The sequence below is a fragment of the Geotrypetes seraphini genome, chromosome 13 (assembly GCF_902459505.1).
Source record: "Geotrypetes seraphini chromosome 13, aGeoSer1.1, whole genome shotgun sequence".
NCBI classification, from domain to species: domain Eukaryota; kingdom Metazoa; phylum Chordata; class Amphibia; order Gymnophiona; family Dermophiidae; genus Geotrypetes; species Geotrypetes seraphini.
In genome coordinates, this window is record NC_047096.1 from 37,917,505 (window position 1) to 37,934,525 (window position 17,021).

Genomic DNA, 17,021 nt, shown 5'->3' on the forward strand with positions numbered 1-17,021 from the left:
TGAAGAGATTCACCCAAAGTGGTTTACAACAGTGATTCCCAACCCTGACCTGGAGGACCCCCAGGCCAGTCGGGTTTTCAGGTTAGCCTTAATGAATATGCATGGAGCAATTTGCATGCCTGTCACTTCCATTATATGCAAATCTCTCTCATGCATATTCATTAGGACTAGCCTGAAAACCCGACTGGCCTGTGGGGTCCTCCAGGACAGGGTTGGGAACCATTGGTTTACAATACATTGAATAGTAATCGGGCACTCTTAATTATTTTCCTATCTGTCCCTGTGGGCTCACAAATTTAAATTGATAGTCTATTGCAATGCTTCTCAATCCATTCCTCAGGTCACACCCAGCCAGTTAGGTTTTCAGGACATCCACAATGAATATGAATGAGAGAGATTTGCATGTAATGGAGGTGACAGCCATGCACATCTATTTCATGCATATTCAACTGTGGTTATCTTGAAAACGTGACTGGCTGAGGGTGCCTTTGAGAACTGGGTTGAAAAGCAGTGGTCTAGAGTTTTTGGTGCTCAACCTCACTTTTCCACTCTTTCAACTTAATTCCTTACCTGAGGTCAGCTGGTTCCAATTTTGCAAGTCTCTGTTATTGCTCATTGCTTTATCACTTTGCCCAGGGCATATGACATCATTCAGGGAGCCATGCATTTTATCAGCAGTCTTTTTGCTTTTGCCTAAGTTCTCTTTCAGCCTGTTGACATCCAGCCCTTGAATCACATTCTGGTCACAAAGAGCACAAGAGATGTTTCTAATTTTGCTGGAGCCCCGGGAAAGGCAATTTCTTATCCACAAAATAGAACAGTGCAACAATGATGGTATGAGTGCCCATTCTCCATACTCACCTTTAGAATTTGGACATGTTGGCTAATTCCCTTGTAAAATGCCAAGGTGTCATTCCGATGCCTTCCCAGCTGAGAGGCTAAGTGCAGATTCTGATCTTCCAACTTATCATATAGTGTTCTAACATTGAAGTCTTCCAGATCCAACACTGAGAGCTTTTTCTCTAAAATACAAGAGGTGTAAAATCCCAAAGACTCAATTTGAAATGGGGTAGAGGGCGAGGCTCAAGAGCTAGGTGTGATACCCACATCATAGTCACTTCCACTAAGGCATTTATGAAGAATGAAAAATAGAACCCATTAGTTTTATATTTGCAACTCATTGCAATGTTCCCCTGCCCCGATCATGCCTGATAGATCCACATTTAACACTACCACAAGAATTCCAGTTTCAGTTCATGTCGTCATATGTTTGCAGTTTGCAACATGGAAACCCCACTGACATGCTAGTACTGGTTTTAGCCTCCCTGTTACAGGTTTAGTAACTAAACTGGTTTAGTTTCCCTGTTACCCCAGCAGCAGCTCTGTGATATGAAGGAGCAAAATCTGACAGAGCAGTTTATGAACTTTTAGGCAAAGAATATATGAGAAGCCTCTGTGGGCCCAGGCTCAGTGTTGCAATAATTTCCATTTGTGGTAAGATGAATTTATGTCTTGTGTTTGCATTAATGGGCAGCCTTACTTTTTTCTCTGATACTCCATCCTTAGGGCAGACACACACCTCCTTAAGAAGAAGGAAAATTTGTTGCACTGATAAAGTTATTGTTCCTTCAGCTTTAGCACTGAAGACAATCAGATCCCTCTACATAACTGTTTCTTGACTGATAGTTAAATTTCCTAAGGACATTTGTTAAGAGTTTGCAACAAGAATTCCCGGCCCTTTACTGATCCAAGAAGGAGGTGAGTGAATCAAAGATGCACTCTCACTTAATATTGAATTGGTTAGTTTTAAGAAATTAGGCATGTATTGAATTATGACTGGATATTAAAGATATTGAATAGCCAAGGTTGAAGCCTTGACCACTTGTGCTAATTCAACCCTTTTAAATGTCTTCTACCATGTGGCCATGGCTAAAGTCATTTTCAAACATCCTGTATACCTTCATGGGAGCTTTTACTATGCATGCCTTGCACCAGCTTTCAAAGAGGAAGTACTCACCTACTTTGTCTGAAAATTAACATAAGGTGGGCATGCTAAAAGCCCCAACATGCTTTGTAGCTGCTCTTTTCTGCTTATGGCCATAAAGGTTAAAATTGAAATGTCATGTATATATGCTATTTTCCCCTCTCGACCCACACACACCTCTGGCAATGTCTCCCAACAGTAAAGCTGATGCACACTTCTAGCAAAGTTAAGAAAGATCATTTTTAGCTCTTCAAATAGTTTTCTAGGTGATTTACTAGAATAGCCATTGCTCGGAGACTTTACATTTTTTGATGAAGGAGAATTGAGGCACTCTACCTGATCCATAAGCAGTCTCATTCTTCCCTGCATCCTCTCCTCCTCCAGAACCTCTTGGCCCAAGGGCTTCATAGTACTCAAAACTGAGAGAGAAATAAGTCAACAGGTATGAAAAATGCACTTCCACAGAACTAAAATAATTTTACTATGGTAAGCTGAGTGCAGTAAACTTGTAAAGAAATCATGATAGCTATGGAAAAGCATGATAAATATGATGCAAAATTAGATAGAGAAAAACAGGAATGCTTCAGTGGAGCAGGACGCAATACCTTTATAAACAGATGATTTCTTCTAATTTTTTCTTTTCACATACACTAACCTGTCTCGAGTGAGTACATATTCAGGAGGGATGTATGGCTCACCAAGGCTCCTCCATCTGGGCTTCCAGCTTTTCATGGGGCTGGGTCTCAAAAGTATGGTTCTTAACAGTACAGCCAAGATTAGCAGGAGAGCCATTAAAAGGCCCAGGAGAAGCAGTACTCCTGGAAAAAAGTGGGAGAAGATGCAGTTTACGAGGAGACTGGAAGAGCCTTAAGGCCCAGATTCTCCATGCGGCACCCATATCAGTGGCCACCTAAAAAGTGACTGCCAATCATGTGTCAATCATGCGATAGCGCCGTATAGAGAATCATGCTACTGGGAAAGATAGGTGCCAGAAATGTAGGTCAGGAAAAACTTGGCCTATATTTCCGGCACGTCTTTGCCGTGCATTGCACCTAAGTAGGCACTTTAGACTGCCTAATGGCTCTTCTGGCGTTAGCATTGCCCACAGTGGCATTAGGTGACCTAAAGTGCTTACAGAGGCATGATTCTAGTGCCAATTTTTTAGGCGCTGATAGGCACCTTGAAACTCACTTAAAAATGTAATTTCAAAAGCATTTTTTTTACTGAATTTGGGCACCTACTGGGGTCTAAAAAATCGATGCCGGTTAAAAAATCTGGGCTTAAGTGACCATTAAACCACAAGAAAATACCAAGGAGAACTTTTGCTTATACCTACAGCAGAGATCAGATTGGTACCTTAAGTTCCTGGATGGATTATATTCATTCGTCTTGCATATGTAATACCATAATATCTGCAGATGTTCTAATATACCTGAAATAGATGTCCAGTTTGGGGATAAGTTTAATTTCTGATGTTTCAGAATCCCATGTCTGACCAGCTGAAAAGGAGAAGATGGCTGGAATGGAGCCACTGTGGAATCGCATTCAATATTGTTCCCATTCACGATGACAAAGAGCATATGATTCTCAATACCATTGTCTGTGAAAACATATCTTCCAGAATGCTGGAAAACATGAGCAAACCTGAAGATGAAAGGAGAAGGTGGATTCTATTGCAACATAAAACAGATGTTCCAAATAATAATTCATAGTTATTGTCCATATGTTTTCTGTTTATATAGGGTTCTTCAAAGTGTGGTGAAGAAGATGGTATAGTGGACCATAGGTGGAGGGACTCAAAAACAAGGATGACCAAGCAGTATTGAATGGCATTTGATAGTTTGAGACAGAATGACTGCAAAGAGCTCCAGTGGTTGTAGTTCCAACTGTTCAGACTTTTTACAAGCTGCTTCCAATATTAAGCCAGTGTTAAATGTGCATCAAGGATTACATCCAACATTTTTATTTCTTCCGTAATCACAATTACATGATCAGCCAGACCAACTTTGCGGGGCCATAAGTTCTCACGATGGTCAATATCAAGAGATATCAAACAAAAACAATCACCCTGATATATACCTAATTGTAACTCATCGACAGTAGCCAATAATAACGTCTCTACACTATGAGCTTTTCTAAACCCAAATTGGTTCTTATCCAAACAGCCATTTTCTTCCACAAAAATTTCCATTTGTGGTAATGCTGTTTTTTCCAGTACTCTAGCAATAAATGGCAAGATCGATATTGGCCTATAATTACACATTTGTTCTCTATCAAGACTCTCTTTCTTAAGAATGGGTTTGACCGTACCAAGTTTACTGCTATCTGGAAAACATCCAGATGTGAAACACTTATTAATCATCTTCGTTAAGATTGGAGCTATTTTTCCAGCAATTTGACTCAATACCCCAGATGAGCAAAGCTCATTACACACCTTTGCATCCTGATAATCTAGTGGATTAGTTGGGACAGTCGCTTTTGCTCTTAGTCACTTTTTTCCATGCCATCAACAATGTTAAAATGGTTGCCATGAACTTCAGATGCAGTTTCATGATATTGATGCTGAGGGCCATGGAAGCTATTTTGGAGCAGGCATAGTCAAGAATGATTCACAGTCATTCCTATTTATGCTGGCTCCAAACTTAAAATGACAACCACAACCCTCAGCAGCAATCTTGTGAGACTGCCACTGAAGGTAGCAGCAGCCATTTTGATGACAGAAACATCAGGGGTAGTAGCGACTGGGGATCTTTTCTGCCTGGATTAGGCTTCTGAACTACCAATATTTAAGGTAAACCTGCAAATGGGGGAGGCTATAGGAGTGGGGATGGTTCTTCCTGTTCATGGGGGAGGGAGAGACAGATGGACATATTGACAGTTTCTCTTGTTTGGAAGAGGGGGAGAGGAGGATGGAGTGGTAGTGAGCATATTTTTAACTGCAGGTGGCATTATTCCCAGATATTCAATGCCAGGCCAGCATTGAATATCCAGGTTTATGTGGCTGGTTATCTCTTATGCAGTTAAGTGTGATACTGAACACTTAACCACATAAGCGACACCATATAAATATAGGACCACCAATAAAATAGTCGGCATTGAATTACCAGCCTTTGGTGATATTCAGTGGTACTAACTAGTTAACTACTACAGAATATCAGCAGATAGCCCCGCACAAGCGATTTCTGGCCCGTTAAATTGCTTTCAGTATCAGCCCCCCATGTTTATTGTGCTTTGGTTTTCCTCTTATTGTAGTAGGATAACGGATTTACCTGGAGATGTTTAGCTGAGTCTCTCGAATGAGATGGTCCAATCTCCTAAACACACCAAAATCCCACTTAGTGTTGCTGTTGTACAAGTGCTGCTTCTGGTACACAGGATAGTGGCTGGCAGAACGATCTACAAACCATATAAACCCTGATAATTCTGAAGTGTATTGGTAGTATCCGAAGAAGACAATGAGAGAAACTATGGGGGTTCATTTTCAAAACATTCTAGAAGTATCTCAAATCCATTCTAGAAGTATCTCAAACATTCTAGAAGTATCTCAAATCCAAGTCACGATTTTTGAAACTCAGATTTGAGACATTTTTCTCCTCAGTTCATCTAAATCACTAGGAGACATGTTGGTGGCATGTTTTAAGTAGGATTTGGGTGGGATCAGAATGTGGATGTTTTTCAAGGATAATGGAATAAGATAAAACTGTTTAGGGCAGGGCTACTCAATTCCATTCTGCAAGGTCCACAGGCAGGCCAGGTTTTCAGGACATCTACAATGAATATATATGAGAGAAATTTGCATGAATTGCCTCCTTGGTATGCACATTTCTCTCATGCATATTTATTATGGATATCCTGAAAACCTGACTTGTCTGTGGGCCTCGATGACTAGAACATAGTAGCCCTGGACTAGGGCAAAAATTGGGATGTTTATATCTAGACCTGTTTCAATCAGAACTGTTTCAATCACAATAGCAGCCTTTTTCAGTCCGGGGTTCTTTTTTAAGACTAATGATAGCTCACTAAAGAGTGACTAAGCAAGTTTGCACCTGCTAGCGCTTGAATCCCCCCCCCCAATAAACAAATATCAAGAAGGGAGGTAAAATATCAGCAAGAACCCCTGATTTTATATGGGAAAGTCTCAATCACAACTAAGTCACAAAAGGTGCCCTAACTGACCGGCTGACCACTGGAGGGATTAAGGCATAATCTCCCAGTGGTCACTGACATCCTCACACCCCTCAAATATGTGACAGTGTCAGTACATAAGAGACTCTGTGACGACTTCAGATGTTATGACCATTCCTATTAAACCATCAGGTTGGATCCAGGAGAAGGCTAGTGGTCAGTGCATTGGACTGTAGAGAAAAGGACTCGGGTCCAATCCCCCCCTCTAGCTAGTACACATAGTGGAAATTTTGAGCCTTCTAAAACCCACAAAATGCCAACTGTACCTACAGATAGGAACCTGCAGGTCTGAGGGCTTTTGTAGTGGTATATAGTAAGGTACAGTAGGTTTTTAGGTGTTCCTGGAGGGTTCACAATACAAAAGAAAGGTATTAAGATGGTATTTCTATCTGGGTCCCTTTAAGTGAAGTCCATTGCACAGATCACTTAGCTGCCCCTCTGTTCAGCTATGATGTCTGTGTGGCCACATAGCCATCCCTATGGCTTGTTTTTTAGTGAGGTTTTCTCTGATATACTGTACATACTGAGCACAAAACATCTGGAAAATAGTGATTTTCAAAACTAAAATATAGACAATTTTCTAGTTCGATTATCGCTATGTTCAAACCAGGATGAGATTTGTAGACATTTTCATCAAAACATCTACAATTGGACTTGGACGTCGTATTGAAAATGACCTTCTACAAATTCCATTCCAAAGCTATGAGAGGACGAGTAAGAGGTTACGTGACTCTGTCAAAGAGGCAAAATAGTGATGGGGCAGGATCACACTCAAGCCAAGACAATATGACCTAAACAAGCGAGTATAGTAATAAAGCAATACTCACTCTCGGGAAAAATGCTAAGCTGGAAAAGGATCACATCACCTTCTTTCAAACAAACAACTGGATTCGGAATGAGAGGTAAGGAGCTGGTATTCCAAAAGGAGGAGGACTTCTTCAGCTTGTAATGTTTTCTGGTCGAGGACACTGACCAAGAATCTGCAGTGGGAATTAATAAAAGCAGGAAAAGCAACATTTCTTCAGGGTGAAGTGCTATAGTCCATCAGTATTACAGAAGGAAGGCAATTTTCACGAACATTTCTGCGGGTAAAGCCTGTGGAAACGGCTTTTCCTAAAATTCCTCTGCCATATAGGCGCATTATTTCACCCAAAGTGCTTCTGGGGATGGAATTAGGGTGGGGATTTCACTTACATGCATGTTTTTGAAAAGTCAAGTATCATTTGACACCCAGGATGGAGCATCCCCTCCTTCAGACAGAGGAACCCCCCCTCCCCAGGGTGTGCATGGAGTGGTTGCGGGGCAGCAGACTGGTCGGTGTGGCTGTCAGCTCTGCTGGTCCCCTAACTTGGAACAGAAGGTTGACATCAGAGGAAGTGGGGCTGGCAGAGTTGAGGGTCATGCACCCTAGACTGTGGCCTCACAGCTTCTTCCTGCACCCTCTTACTGGCTGCAGACACCACTTCCACTGCTCTGCCCTTGGTATGCTATTGCATCTGTATAAATAAACATAGAAAATATGTATGTCCTACAGAGAATTTATGGGTGATTTTCAAAGTGGAGCTGCATGCATAGGCAGAGGACACAGAGGCTGTGGCCTCACCAATATTTTGCCCAAAATGGCATCAGCAACTTGGGAGCTTGGGGGCAGGGCCAGAGATAAGTTTGCTTGGCAGCTCCAACCAAAATGGTTTTGGGCCGCTTCTCCATGCATACTCTCTCTTTGGAAATTTGGCAATATCTGTGCACAGATGTGTGCATGGTTAAAAAAATTACCCCAAAATGTACAATGACCCCAGTGGCGTAGTAAGGGTGAGTGGTGCCCCAGGCAGTGGTGCCCCTCCCCTGCCCTCTTTTTCGCCTCCCTCCTGCCACGTGCGTGCCCCCACCCTTTTCCCTGTATCTTTTTATAAGTCTCTAGCATGAGCAGAATGCCCTTTAACAACACTTCCTAGGCGCAGGTCCTGGAAGTGACATCAGAGCGAGCGCCGATGCTGACACAGGCAGCAACCTCATGCCGGGAAAGTAAAAAAGGTATGGGGAAGGCAAGGGGGAGCACGCGCATAGTAAGGAGAGGAGTGGGAGGGGCGGAGAGAGGGGGAGGAGAAGTGCCGGCTCTTAGGAAGACCACATCCGGGGCAGACTGCTCCCCCCCCACGCCCTCCTTACTATGTCACTTAAAGACCTTATCCTGATGCTTTTGGTACTCAATTTAAAAAAAAACAAAAAACACTCCTCAGTTCTGAGAGAAAATGGCCCAAACCAGCCAGGTGTCGTGCACACCCCGAGACTGATCTTTCTGGTATTTCACACATTAAGCTTGCAACACAATAATATACTGTACATCAATCATTTAACATTTCCCAGAACAAGCTATTATCAAGTTGTAGTTTTGGGAGGTCACCATAGTTAGTATCTTCAACATGAAGGACCAGAAGTAAGGAGACCTGATCAGGCTGGAATGAGCCAAAATAACTTATTTATTCACAAACAGGGGTCATTTTACAAAGCTAATGAGAATTCTGGGCCAGAATGGGTTAATGTGGGATTTCCCGGCATACTAAACCCAAATTAAATCCATCATATTTTTTCTATTGTTTTAATTTGCAGGTCTTGTGCTAATGTTCCCATTAGCACAAAGTACCATAAGAACATAAGAATTGCCGCTGCTGGGTCAGACCAGTGGTCCATCGTGCCCAGCAGTCCGCTCCCGTGGCGACCCTTAGGTCAATGACCAGTGCCCTGACTGAGTCTAGCCTTACCTGCGTATGTTCTGGTTTAGCAGGAACTTGTCTAACTTTGTCTTGAATCCCCCCTATGACAGACTCCGGAAGAGCGTTCCAGTTTTCTACCAGCATCACATTAACGTAGGAGACACTTACTGCCTTCTTTTTAGGAGGTCCTACTGTAACTGCTCCTGTATTATCCAGTTAGTGCGCAGTAACATATTTTGTGATTCCCTCTTAGCCAGGTCTAACTGAACGTTAAAGGCTTAACACTTTGTAGTAAAACAACCATTGCAGTGGCATAGTGAGGATAGGAGGGGGGGGGGAGACTACCTTCCTTACTATGCCATCATTTTAGTGGGGGCCTCGGCACCTCTCCGCCCCCCCCCCCCATTCCATGTTTACGCCCTCCCTTCCCCACCCCTTGTACCTCTTTAAAATCTTCACCAGCACAAGCAACTACTCTGGCCTGCTACTCGCGCCAGCCTGGCTCCCTCTGAAATCACTTCCGGGTCATGGAGCGCAAGCAGCAGGCCGGAGAAGCTGCTTGCACTGGTAAAGACTTAAAGAGGTATGGGGATGGTAAGGGAGGGCACGAGTGTGGCATGGGGGTGTGTGGAAAGAGTGGGAGGGCGAGGAAGGAGCAGGGAAGGCAGAGAGGAGGTTGCAGGGGCGCCACCGCCCCGGGCGCTTCCTACCCTTGCTAAGCCACTGAATCGCTGTATAACTTAAAATGGATTTGGTGATGGAAGATATGTAATTCAGTTGTCACCCAAGAAAAGGCATCGTTCCTCAGGTCATTTCATGAGGGCAGTTTTTTAAAAGGGCATCTAAATTAATAGGATAGGAAGACACCTATTTTACAAATTTATCTAGTCATTTAAGCCCTCTTTAATGAAGCTGTGCTATGATTTTTTATCGCCGGCTATGGCGGTATTAGCTCAAATGCTCATAGGAATTCCATGAGCGTCGAGGCTAATACTGTCATGGCTGGCGATAAAAAAAAGACTAACACGGCTTTGTTAAAGGTGGGGGTTATTTAGTAAGATTTATCTACTGCCAGTTTGAAAAAATTCGCACAAATACACCATATGTATATTTTATTTATTGGGATATATTAATCGCATTTTGGCGCTAAAACATTTGCATGCACATTTGGGCAATTTAACGACTGAGCCAATCAGTGCCAATAATTGGGTGCTTAGAATTACTGGCACTCATTGGGAACAATTTGGATTTCCACATGCATTTTGCAAGGTGCTGTTCTATAAAGGTGTGTATATCTTTTTGCATGCAACTGAAAAAAAGGTTGTGGCTATGGGAGGGGCATGGGTGGGTCAGGGGCTTTCATTAAAGATGCACACAGTATTATATTTATTTATTTAATTTGTTTTCTATCCCGCTCTCCCCAATGAGCTCAGAATGGGTTACACCAGTGGTTTCAAACTCATGGCCCAGGCACTATTTTGAGGACCTCTGTATGTTTATCATAATCACAAAAGTAAAATAAAACAGTTTCTTGATTATATGTCTCTATAAGTTACAATATTATTATTACGACTTGGTCAAAAGGAAAGATTTATAAACTATAAAGAGTTTTACCTCATGCAAAATTGTCATTTCTTTAATAAGACATTAACTATTTTTTCCTTAGGTCCTCCAAGTGCCTACAAATCCAAAATATGTCCCTGCAAAGGGTTTGAGTTTGAGACCACTGGGTTACAGGGTAATAAAGACTGAAAAAAAACAATCAAGTATAATGCTCCTTAAATCTTCAACAATAATTCATTCAGGAAACACATAACAATGGGAAAGAATGCCACAGATTTAATCTTAAAAGTGGAGAAAAGACCTCAGTGTCACGTTGGATTTAGTAGACAACTCAATTCTCCGGACAAAACAACTTTAAAAAGAATTTTGACAATATAGACACATCCTCAGTCTAGAAAAACTCCACTCTGGGTCAGTGGCGTACCTAGGGTATGTGGCACCCGGGGCCCATCATTTTTTAACCCCCCCCCCCCCCCCCATGTAAAAAAAATTTTTTTTTTTTTTTTTTTTGCAATAACCATGAAATGGAATAAATGGTCAGAATAGAAACAGGCAGTGAAAATTTTCTTTTATTGAACCTCATATATGTAACCATTATTCCAAACATAACATAACATAAATTATGTCTAAATTGTCATGACATTAGAAGTACATATGGAGTAGTTGCAGGTGATGCTTGGGACAGTTCTGATTGTGTTAGTTCGGTTTTATGTGTTTTTTGAATAGAAGGGTTTTTATTTCTTTTTGAAGGTTTTGCAGTCTGTGGTTGATATCAATTGGTTGTAGAGTTGGGGGTCGAGTGTTGCAGCTCGAATGGCTAGGAGGTTGTCGAACTGTTTTTTTCTTTTGACGTTTTTGGTTGGAGGGTGTGTGAATGGTGCACAAGTTCTCCTATGTCTGTTTGAAGTGGATTGAATTATTTAGCTGAAGAAATTAGTTACCCCCCCATTCCACACACATTAATTCTCTTCCATTTTTGTTCCCATTATAAAAAACACTGATAAGTTCCCAGAAAAAAAATACATTAAAATAAGAAGTGAAAACAAAGGCCCCTACAGATGAGAACATAACATAAGAATAGCCTAACTGGGTCAGACCAATGGTCCATCATGCCCAGTAGCCCATTCTCATGGTAGCCAATCCAGGACACTAATACCTGGTCAAAACCCAAAGAGTAGCAACATTCCATGCTACCGATCCAGGGCAAGCAGACACTTCCCCCATGTCTTAATAACAGATTATGGACTTTTCCTCCAGGAATTTGTCCAAATCTTTCTTAAAACCAGCTACACTATCTGCTTTTACCATAACTTCTGGCCACTTCATTTTTAAGTTTAGATCTTTCCTTTCAAACAGAGACCTTGCTAGATGTCAAATACAGCACAAGGTAACTTCACATGGACTTAGCTGTGCAGGAAATGTGAATCTCCTCATACACCCACCATATAGTGCAAAAATGTGCAAAGGTCTGTTTTTTTCTTTCGATCACTACATAGCCTAATGCCACACAAGCAGCGCTGTTACAAACATATTCTGTAGGTCAATGCTAAGGATAACAAAGTTTCCTTCCTTGGACCAGAAGGAGATAAACCACTGGAAGAGATCCCAAAACAACACCCAAAGACCCACTCAGTGTGTGAATCAGTTGAGTGGAGTGGACTAACTGGGGGGTGGAAATGGGCCCGGAGTTTGCTCAGCAGAATTTCCCAGACCACCTCTTCCTCTCAACACATTGACACGCTGCCACCATCACCACTAGGAACACCTCACTGGGTAGGCCAGCTATGCTATAAACTTTATAAAACACATTATTATATTTTCTTATAAAGCACATATTTTAACTGACCTCTCTGACATCCTCAGCCTTTCCATTCACAAAAATAGAAGGAAGAAAAGTTCCCATTTCCTGCTGTCTCATGTCCCCGGCCTATACAATATTTTTTTTCTGCAGACCCTTGAAAAGTCTGACCAAATCCTCGTTTCACTTGCATTATAAAGTACTGAGGATGCCATCTCTCCCCAATCCCAGGTCCTAAAGTCTAAGACAGTAGCGCAAACTAATGCTGCCAGATACAGGAAAAAAAAATTTTGATTCGATTCAGCCCTATTGAATTGGTTTTTCAATTCGATTTTCCTGCCCAGTTGGGTGATTTTTTTCAAAACTCCTGGTGGGTTTTATAGCTTTTTCACCCCCTTTGGCTTCTCCTAACCACACTGGCGCTGTGGTGTAAATAAAATAAAGAAACAAAAAGGACTTTTCCTCTTTCTGTTAAATCCTAGCTCACGTTTGCAGTCCAACACCAGCTCTGGCAGGATACACATTTCAAATCTGACATGTTATAATCACAAAACAGAAAATAAAATTAATTTTTCTACCTTTTGTTGTCTGGTTATATTTCAAATCTTGTTGGTCCAAGGCTCTGGTTTTCTTCTGATAACTTGCTTGCCAGGGTCTCCTTCTTTCTGCATGCTAACCATCCATCTGCCAACTCTGTCCTCCCTTTCCATTTCCCTTCCCTTCCCAGGAAGTCTGGTATCTTTCCTTTTTTTCATCTCCCTCCACAGATCCACCTTTTCTTAAATACCCTTTCATCCGGCATCTCTCCCTCCTTCCCCACCATCCCAGAGTCCACCATCTCTCCGTTTCTTTTCCTAATTACCCTCCTATCCAGTATCTCTATCCCTCCTCCACACCATCCCTTGTGTCCAATTTCTCTCCCTTTCTGTTCCTTCCCTCCCTAAATCCCATGGTCCATCATCTCTCTCCCTCTCCTCTATTTTCAGACCCATTATTTCTTCCCCCCCCAAAGTTTGGCATATGCATGTCTCTTTGAACACCCCCTTCCCTCCGTGTACTTCTAAATCATGGTCCCCCCCAAAGGCCTGTCCCCCCTTAAAGGTCTGCCTGTCCCACCTTGAAGGCCTGCACCCCCCTTGAAGGCCTGTCCCTTCCCCTTGTAGGCCTGTCCCCCCCTTGAAGGCCTGCCTGCCTGTCCCCCCCTTGAAGGTCTGCACCCCCCGAAGGCCTGCACCCCCCCCGAAGGCCTGTCCCCCACTTGAAGGCCTGTCCCACCCCCTTGTAGCTTCTCCCCCCCCCTTGTAGGCCTGTCCCCCCTTGAAGGCCTGCCTGCCTGCCTTTCCCCCCTTGAAGGCCTGTCCCCCCTTGAAGGCCTGCACCCCCTTGAAGGCCTGCACCACCCCCCTCAAAGGCCTGCACTCCCTTGAAGGTCTGCACCCCCCCCCCGAAGGCCTGTCCCCCACTTGAAGGCTTGTACCACCCCCTTGTAGCTTCTCCCCCCTTGTAGGCCTGTCCCCCCCTTGAAGGCCTGCCTGCCTGCCTTTCCCCCCCTTGAAGGCCTGCACCCCCTTTAAGGACTGCACCCCCCCCGAAGGCCTGCACTCCCTTGAAGGTCTGCACCCCCCCGAAGGCCTGTCCCCCCCTTGAAGGCCTGTCCCCCCCCCCTTGTAGGCCTGTCCCCCCCTTGTAGGCCTGTCCCCCCTTTAAGGCCTGCCTGCCTGCCTTTCCCCCCCTTGAAGGCCTGTCTCCCCCTTGAAGGCCTGCACCCCCCTTGAAGGCCTGCACCCCCCCTTGAAGGCCTGTCCCCCCCCCTTGTAGGCCTGTCCCCCCCCTTGTAGGCCTGTCCCCCCCTTGAAGGCCTGCCTGCCTTTCCCCCCTTGAAGGCCTGTTCCCCCCCTTGAAGGCCTGCACCCCCTTGAAGGTCTGCACCCCCCCAAAGGCCTACACCCCCCCCGAAGGCCTGCACCCCCCTGAAGGCCTGCCTGCCCCCCTTGAAGGCCTGCACCCCTTGAAGGTCTGCACCCCCCCCCCCCGAAGGCCTGTCCCCCCTTGAAGGCCTGCCTGCCTGCCTGTCACCCCCTCCCCCTTGAAAGCCTGCTTGCCTGCCCGCTCGCCCCACCCTGAAGGCCTGATGCCCCGACCCACCCCGAAGGACCGCTCGCCCCCCTGGCCTCCCCGCACCACCTATGAAGCAGCCGCAGCAGGATCGCGAAGTCAGCGTCAGCGATCCTTGCGCTGCTTCCTGCGCCACGGTCCCGCCCCTCCTCTGACGTCAGAGGAGGGGCGGGATCGTGGCGCAGTAAGCAGCGCAGGGATGCTGACGCTGACTTCGCGATCATGCTGCGGGCTGCTTCACAGGTGGTGCAGGAAGGTCAGTGGGGCGAGCGGTCCTTCGGGGGTGGCGGGGGACTGAACGGCAAGGCCGGGAACACCCCCTTAGGGTTGGCACCCGGGGCGGCCCGCCCCCCCCTAGGTACGCCACTGCTCTGGGTAATAATTCCTCACTTGAGTAAAGATATTGATCAGATAAGTAGCACAAAACTCAAAGCAAAGAAATAAACAAAAACTTATCTGCAGCAGGAATTTCTTCCACAAGGTGTGTAAGCAGGATGCAGAAAAGAGGTGTTAACAAAGGGTCCGAGTGTATCAAGATCTAAACGGTACTCTTCAACGGACCCCCTTCAGCAAACTCCTGACAGGGCCTCTGTTTCGCTATATTAAGCTTCGTCAGGGGCATATGCTTCAGCTGGAGCTAATCGCTACATAATATACAGTCAGAACACACAAGACATGCATAATATACAATCAACATGGGGACATTGTGTACAATTCTGGAGGCCGCACCTTCAAAAAGATATAAAAAGGATGGAGTCGATTCAGAGTAAGGCTACTAAAATGGTGTGTAGCCTTTTTCATAAGGCGTATGAGGACAGACTAAAAGATCTCAATATGTATACTATAGAGGAAAGGTGGGAGAGGGGAGATATGATAGAGATGTTTAAATTAAATAAATATACAGTAGATATAATAATGTTACCAGTCAGTGGTAGGACACATCCAGACAGAGAGAACTATTATTGTTATTTTTTAATATTTATAAATCATGGAGAAAAAGCCTCATATTGAAAACTTGAACAGCAATCTCATAGGATAGCTGATACTTATTATTTCTTCATCGGCACAAAAAACTCCACATTCATTAAGTTACTCTCAAATTGGGCTACACCCACCACTGTGGAAGCGTGTGGATGGAACAACTAGCTCTGCTGAGCGATATGCTGAGATGCCATCTTGTTTTCACATCACACAGCTAAGTAGAAGTACTTCTCCCCCTTTTTTACCCTGTGCAGAGTGGTGGGCTGTAGCCCGATTTGAGAGTAACTTAATGATGTGGAGTTTTGTGTGTCAATGACGTATCAGCTTATAATCCTATGAGATTGCTGTTAAAGGTTTCAATATGAGGCTTTTTCTCCTCAATTTATAAATATTAAAAAATAACAATAATAGTTACCTGTCTGGATATGTCCTACCACTGGCTGGTAACATTATTATATCTATATTTATTTAATTATAAATTGTTGCTATTTAATATTTTAGAGATGTTTAAATACCTACATGGCATAAATGTGCATGAGTTGAATCTCTTTCATTTGAAAGGAAGTTCTAGAATGGAGGGCAGAGGATGAAGTTAAGAGGTGATAGGCTCAGGAGTAATCTAAGGAAATATTTTTTTATAGAAAGGGTGTAGAAGCATGGAACAGTCTTCCAGAAGAGGTGGTGGAGACAGAGACTGTGTCTGAATTCAAGAAAGCATGGGATAGGCACATGGGATTCTCAGAGAAAGAGATATTGTATTTTTCGCTCCATAAGACGCACATTTTCCACCCAAAAAAGTGGGTGGATTAAGGGTGCGTCCTATGAAGTGAATATCCAACCCCCCCCCCTTGGTTACCTTATTTTAATTTTGGTGCCCTCCCTCACTGGACGCAGCTGCCTCTCAAGCGGCAGAGTGACGCACAAGGCTGACTGCCTGGTTGGCTGACGTGGCTGCCTCCTCTTCCCTTCTGTAGCGGCAGAGTGGCACACAAGGCTGCCTGCCTAGTTCCACGCCGCTTCCGTTCTCACGGGAAGTGGAACAGGACCAATCAGGCAGCCTTGTGCGCCACTCTGCTGCAACAGAAGGGAAGAGGAGGCAGCCGCATCAGCCGACCAGGCAGGCAGCCTTGCATGCCGCTTTGCCACTGGAGACAGCAAGTCCTGCTTCCCACACACTCCCTGCAGGCCTGGCATGAGCAGCAGCCATCGGAACTGGCAGCCACTTTGAGTCGGCATGGTAGTACAGCCCTGATGAGAGTGAGCGGCTACATTAACAGCAGCAGCGGCAGCTGGTTACAGCCTCCCACTCGCCTCCCTCCCTTCTCCTACGGCAGTGCTGGGCGGCACATCCGGGCCTCAGCTGCCTCCACCGCCACTCCTCTGACTCCCTTCGTGACATGGAGGAACGGGCCCGTCAAGCTGCACTGGAGGAAGTATAAGATAAGGGGGAGAGGTCAGAGGGGGTATGGGGCCCTGCCTGCCTGTTCGCCTGCTTGCCTTGGGGGGGGCCCTACCTGCCTGCCTTGAGGTGGAGAGTGGGGGTGAGGAGTACAGGAGGAAGGAAACAAAGCTTAACATGGGGAGAGAAAGAGATAGAGCAAAGAAATGTTGAAGGAGGAGGGAGCATAGGGACAGGGACATGGAATAATGCTGGAAAGGGGAGGAATAAAAATGCAGATAT

The 17,021-nt window shown here is 44.7% G+C and overlaps 1 protein-coding gene across 3 annotated transcripts in view; it reads right to left on the bottom strand.

Annotated features, from left to right (window-relative positions):
- Positions 1-17,021, bottom strand: part of LOC117347077 — a 67,705-nt gene that overhangs the window by 24,769 nt on the left and 25,915 nt on the right. For all 3 annotated transcript variants that reach the window (XM_033917432.1, XM_033917433.1, XM_033917431.1), the window contains exons 6-12: positions 6,997-7,149; positions 5,254-5,380; positions 3,417-3,628; positions 2,640-2,802; positions 2,321-2,403; positions 862-1,022; positions 571-739 (exon numbers count right to left, since the gene is read on the bottom strand). In XM_033917432.1, coding sequence (XP_033773323.1) covers positions 571-739; positions 862-1,022; positions 2,321-2,403; positions 2,640-2,802; positions 3,417-3,628; positions 5,254-5,380; positions 6,997-7,149 — 1,068 coding nt within the window. The remainder of the gene's footprint in view (positions 1-570; positions 740-861; positions 1,023-2,320; positions 2,404-2,639; positions 2,803-3,416; positions 3,629-5,253; positions 5,381-6,996; positions 7,150-17,021) is intronic.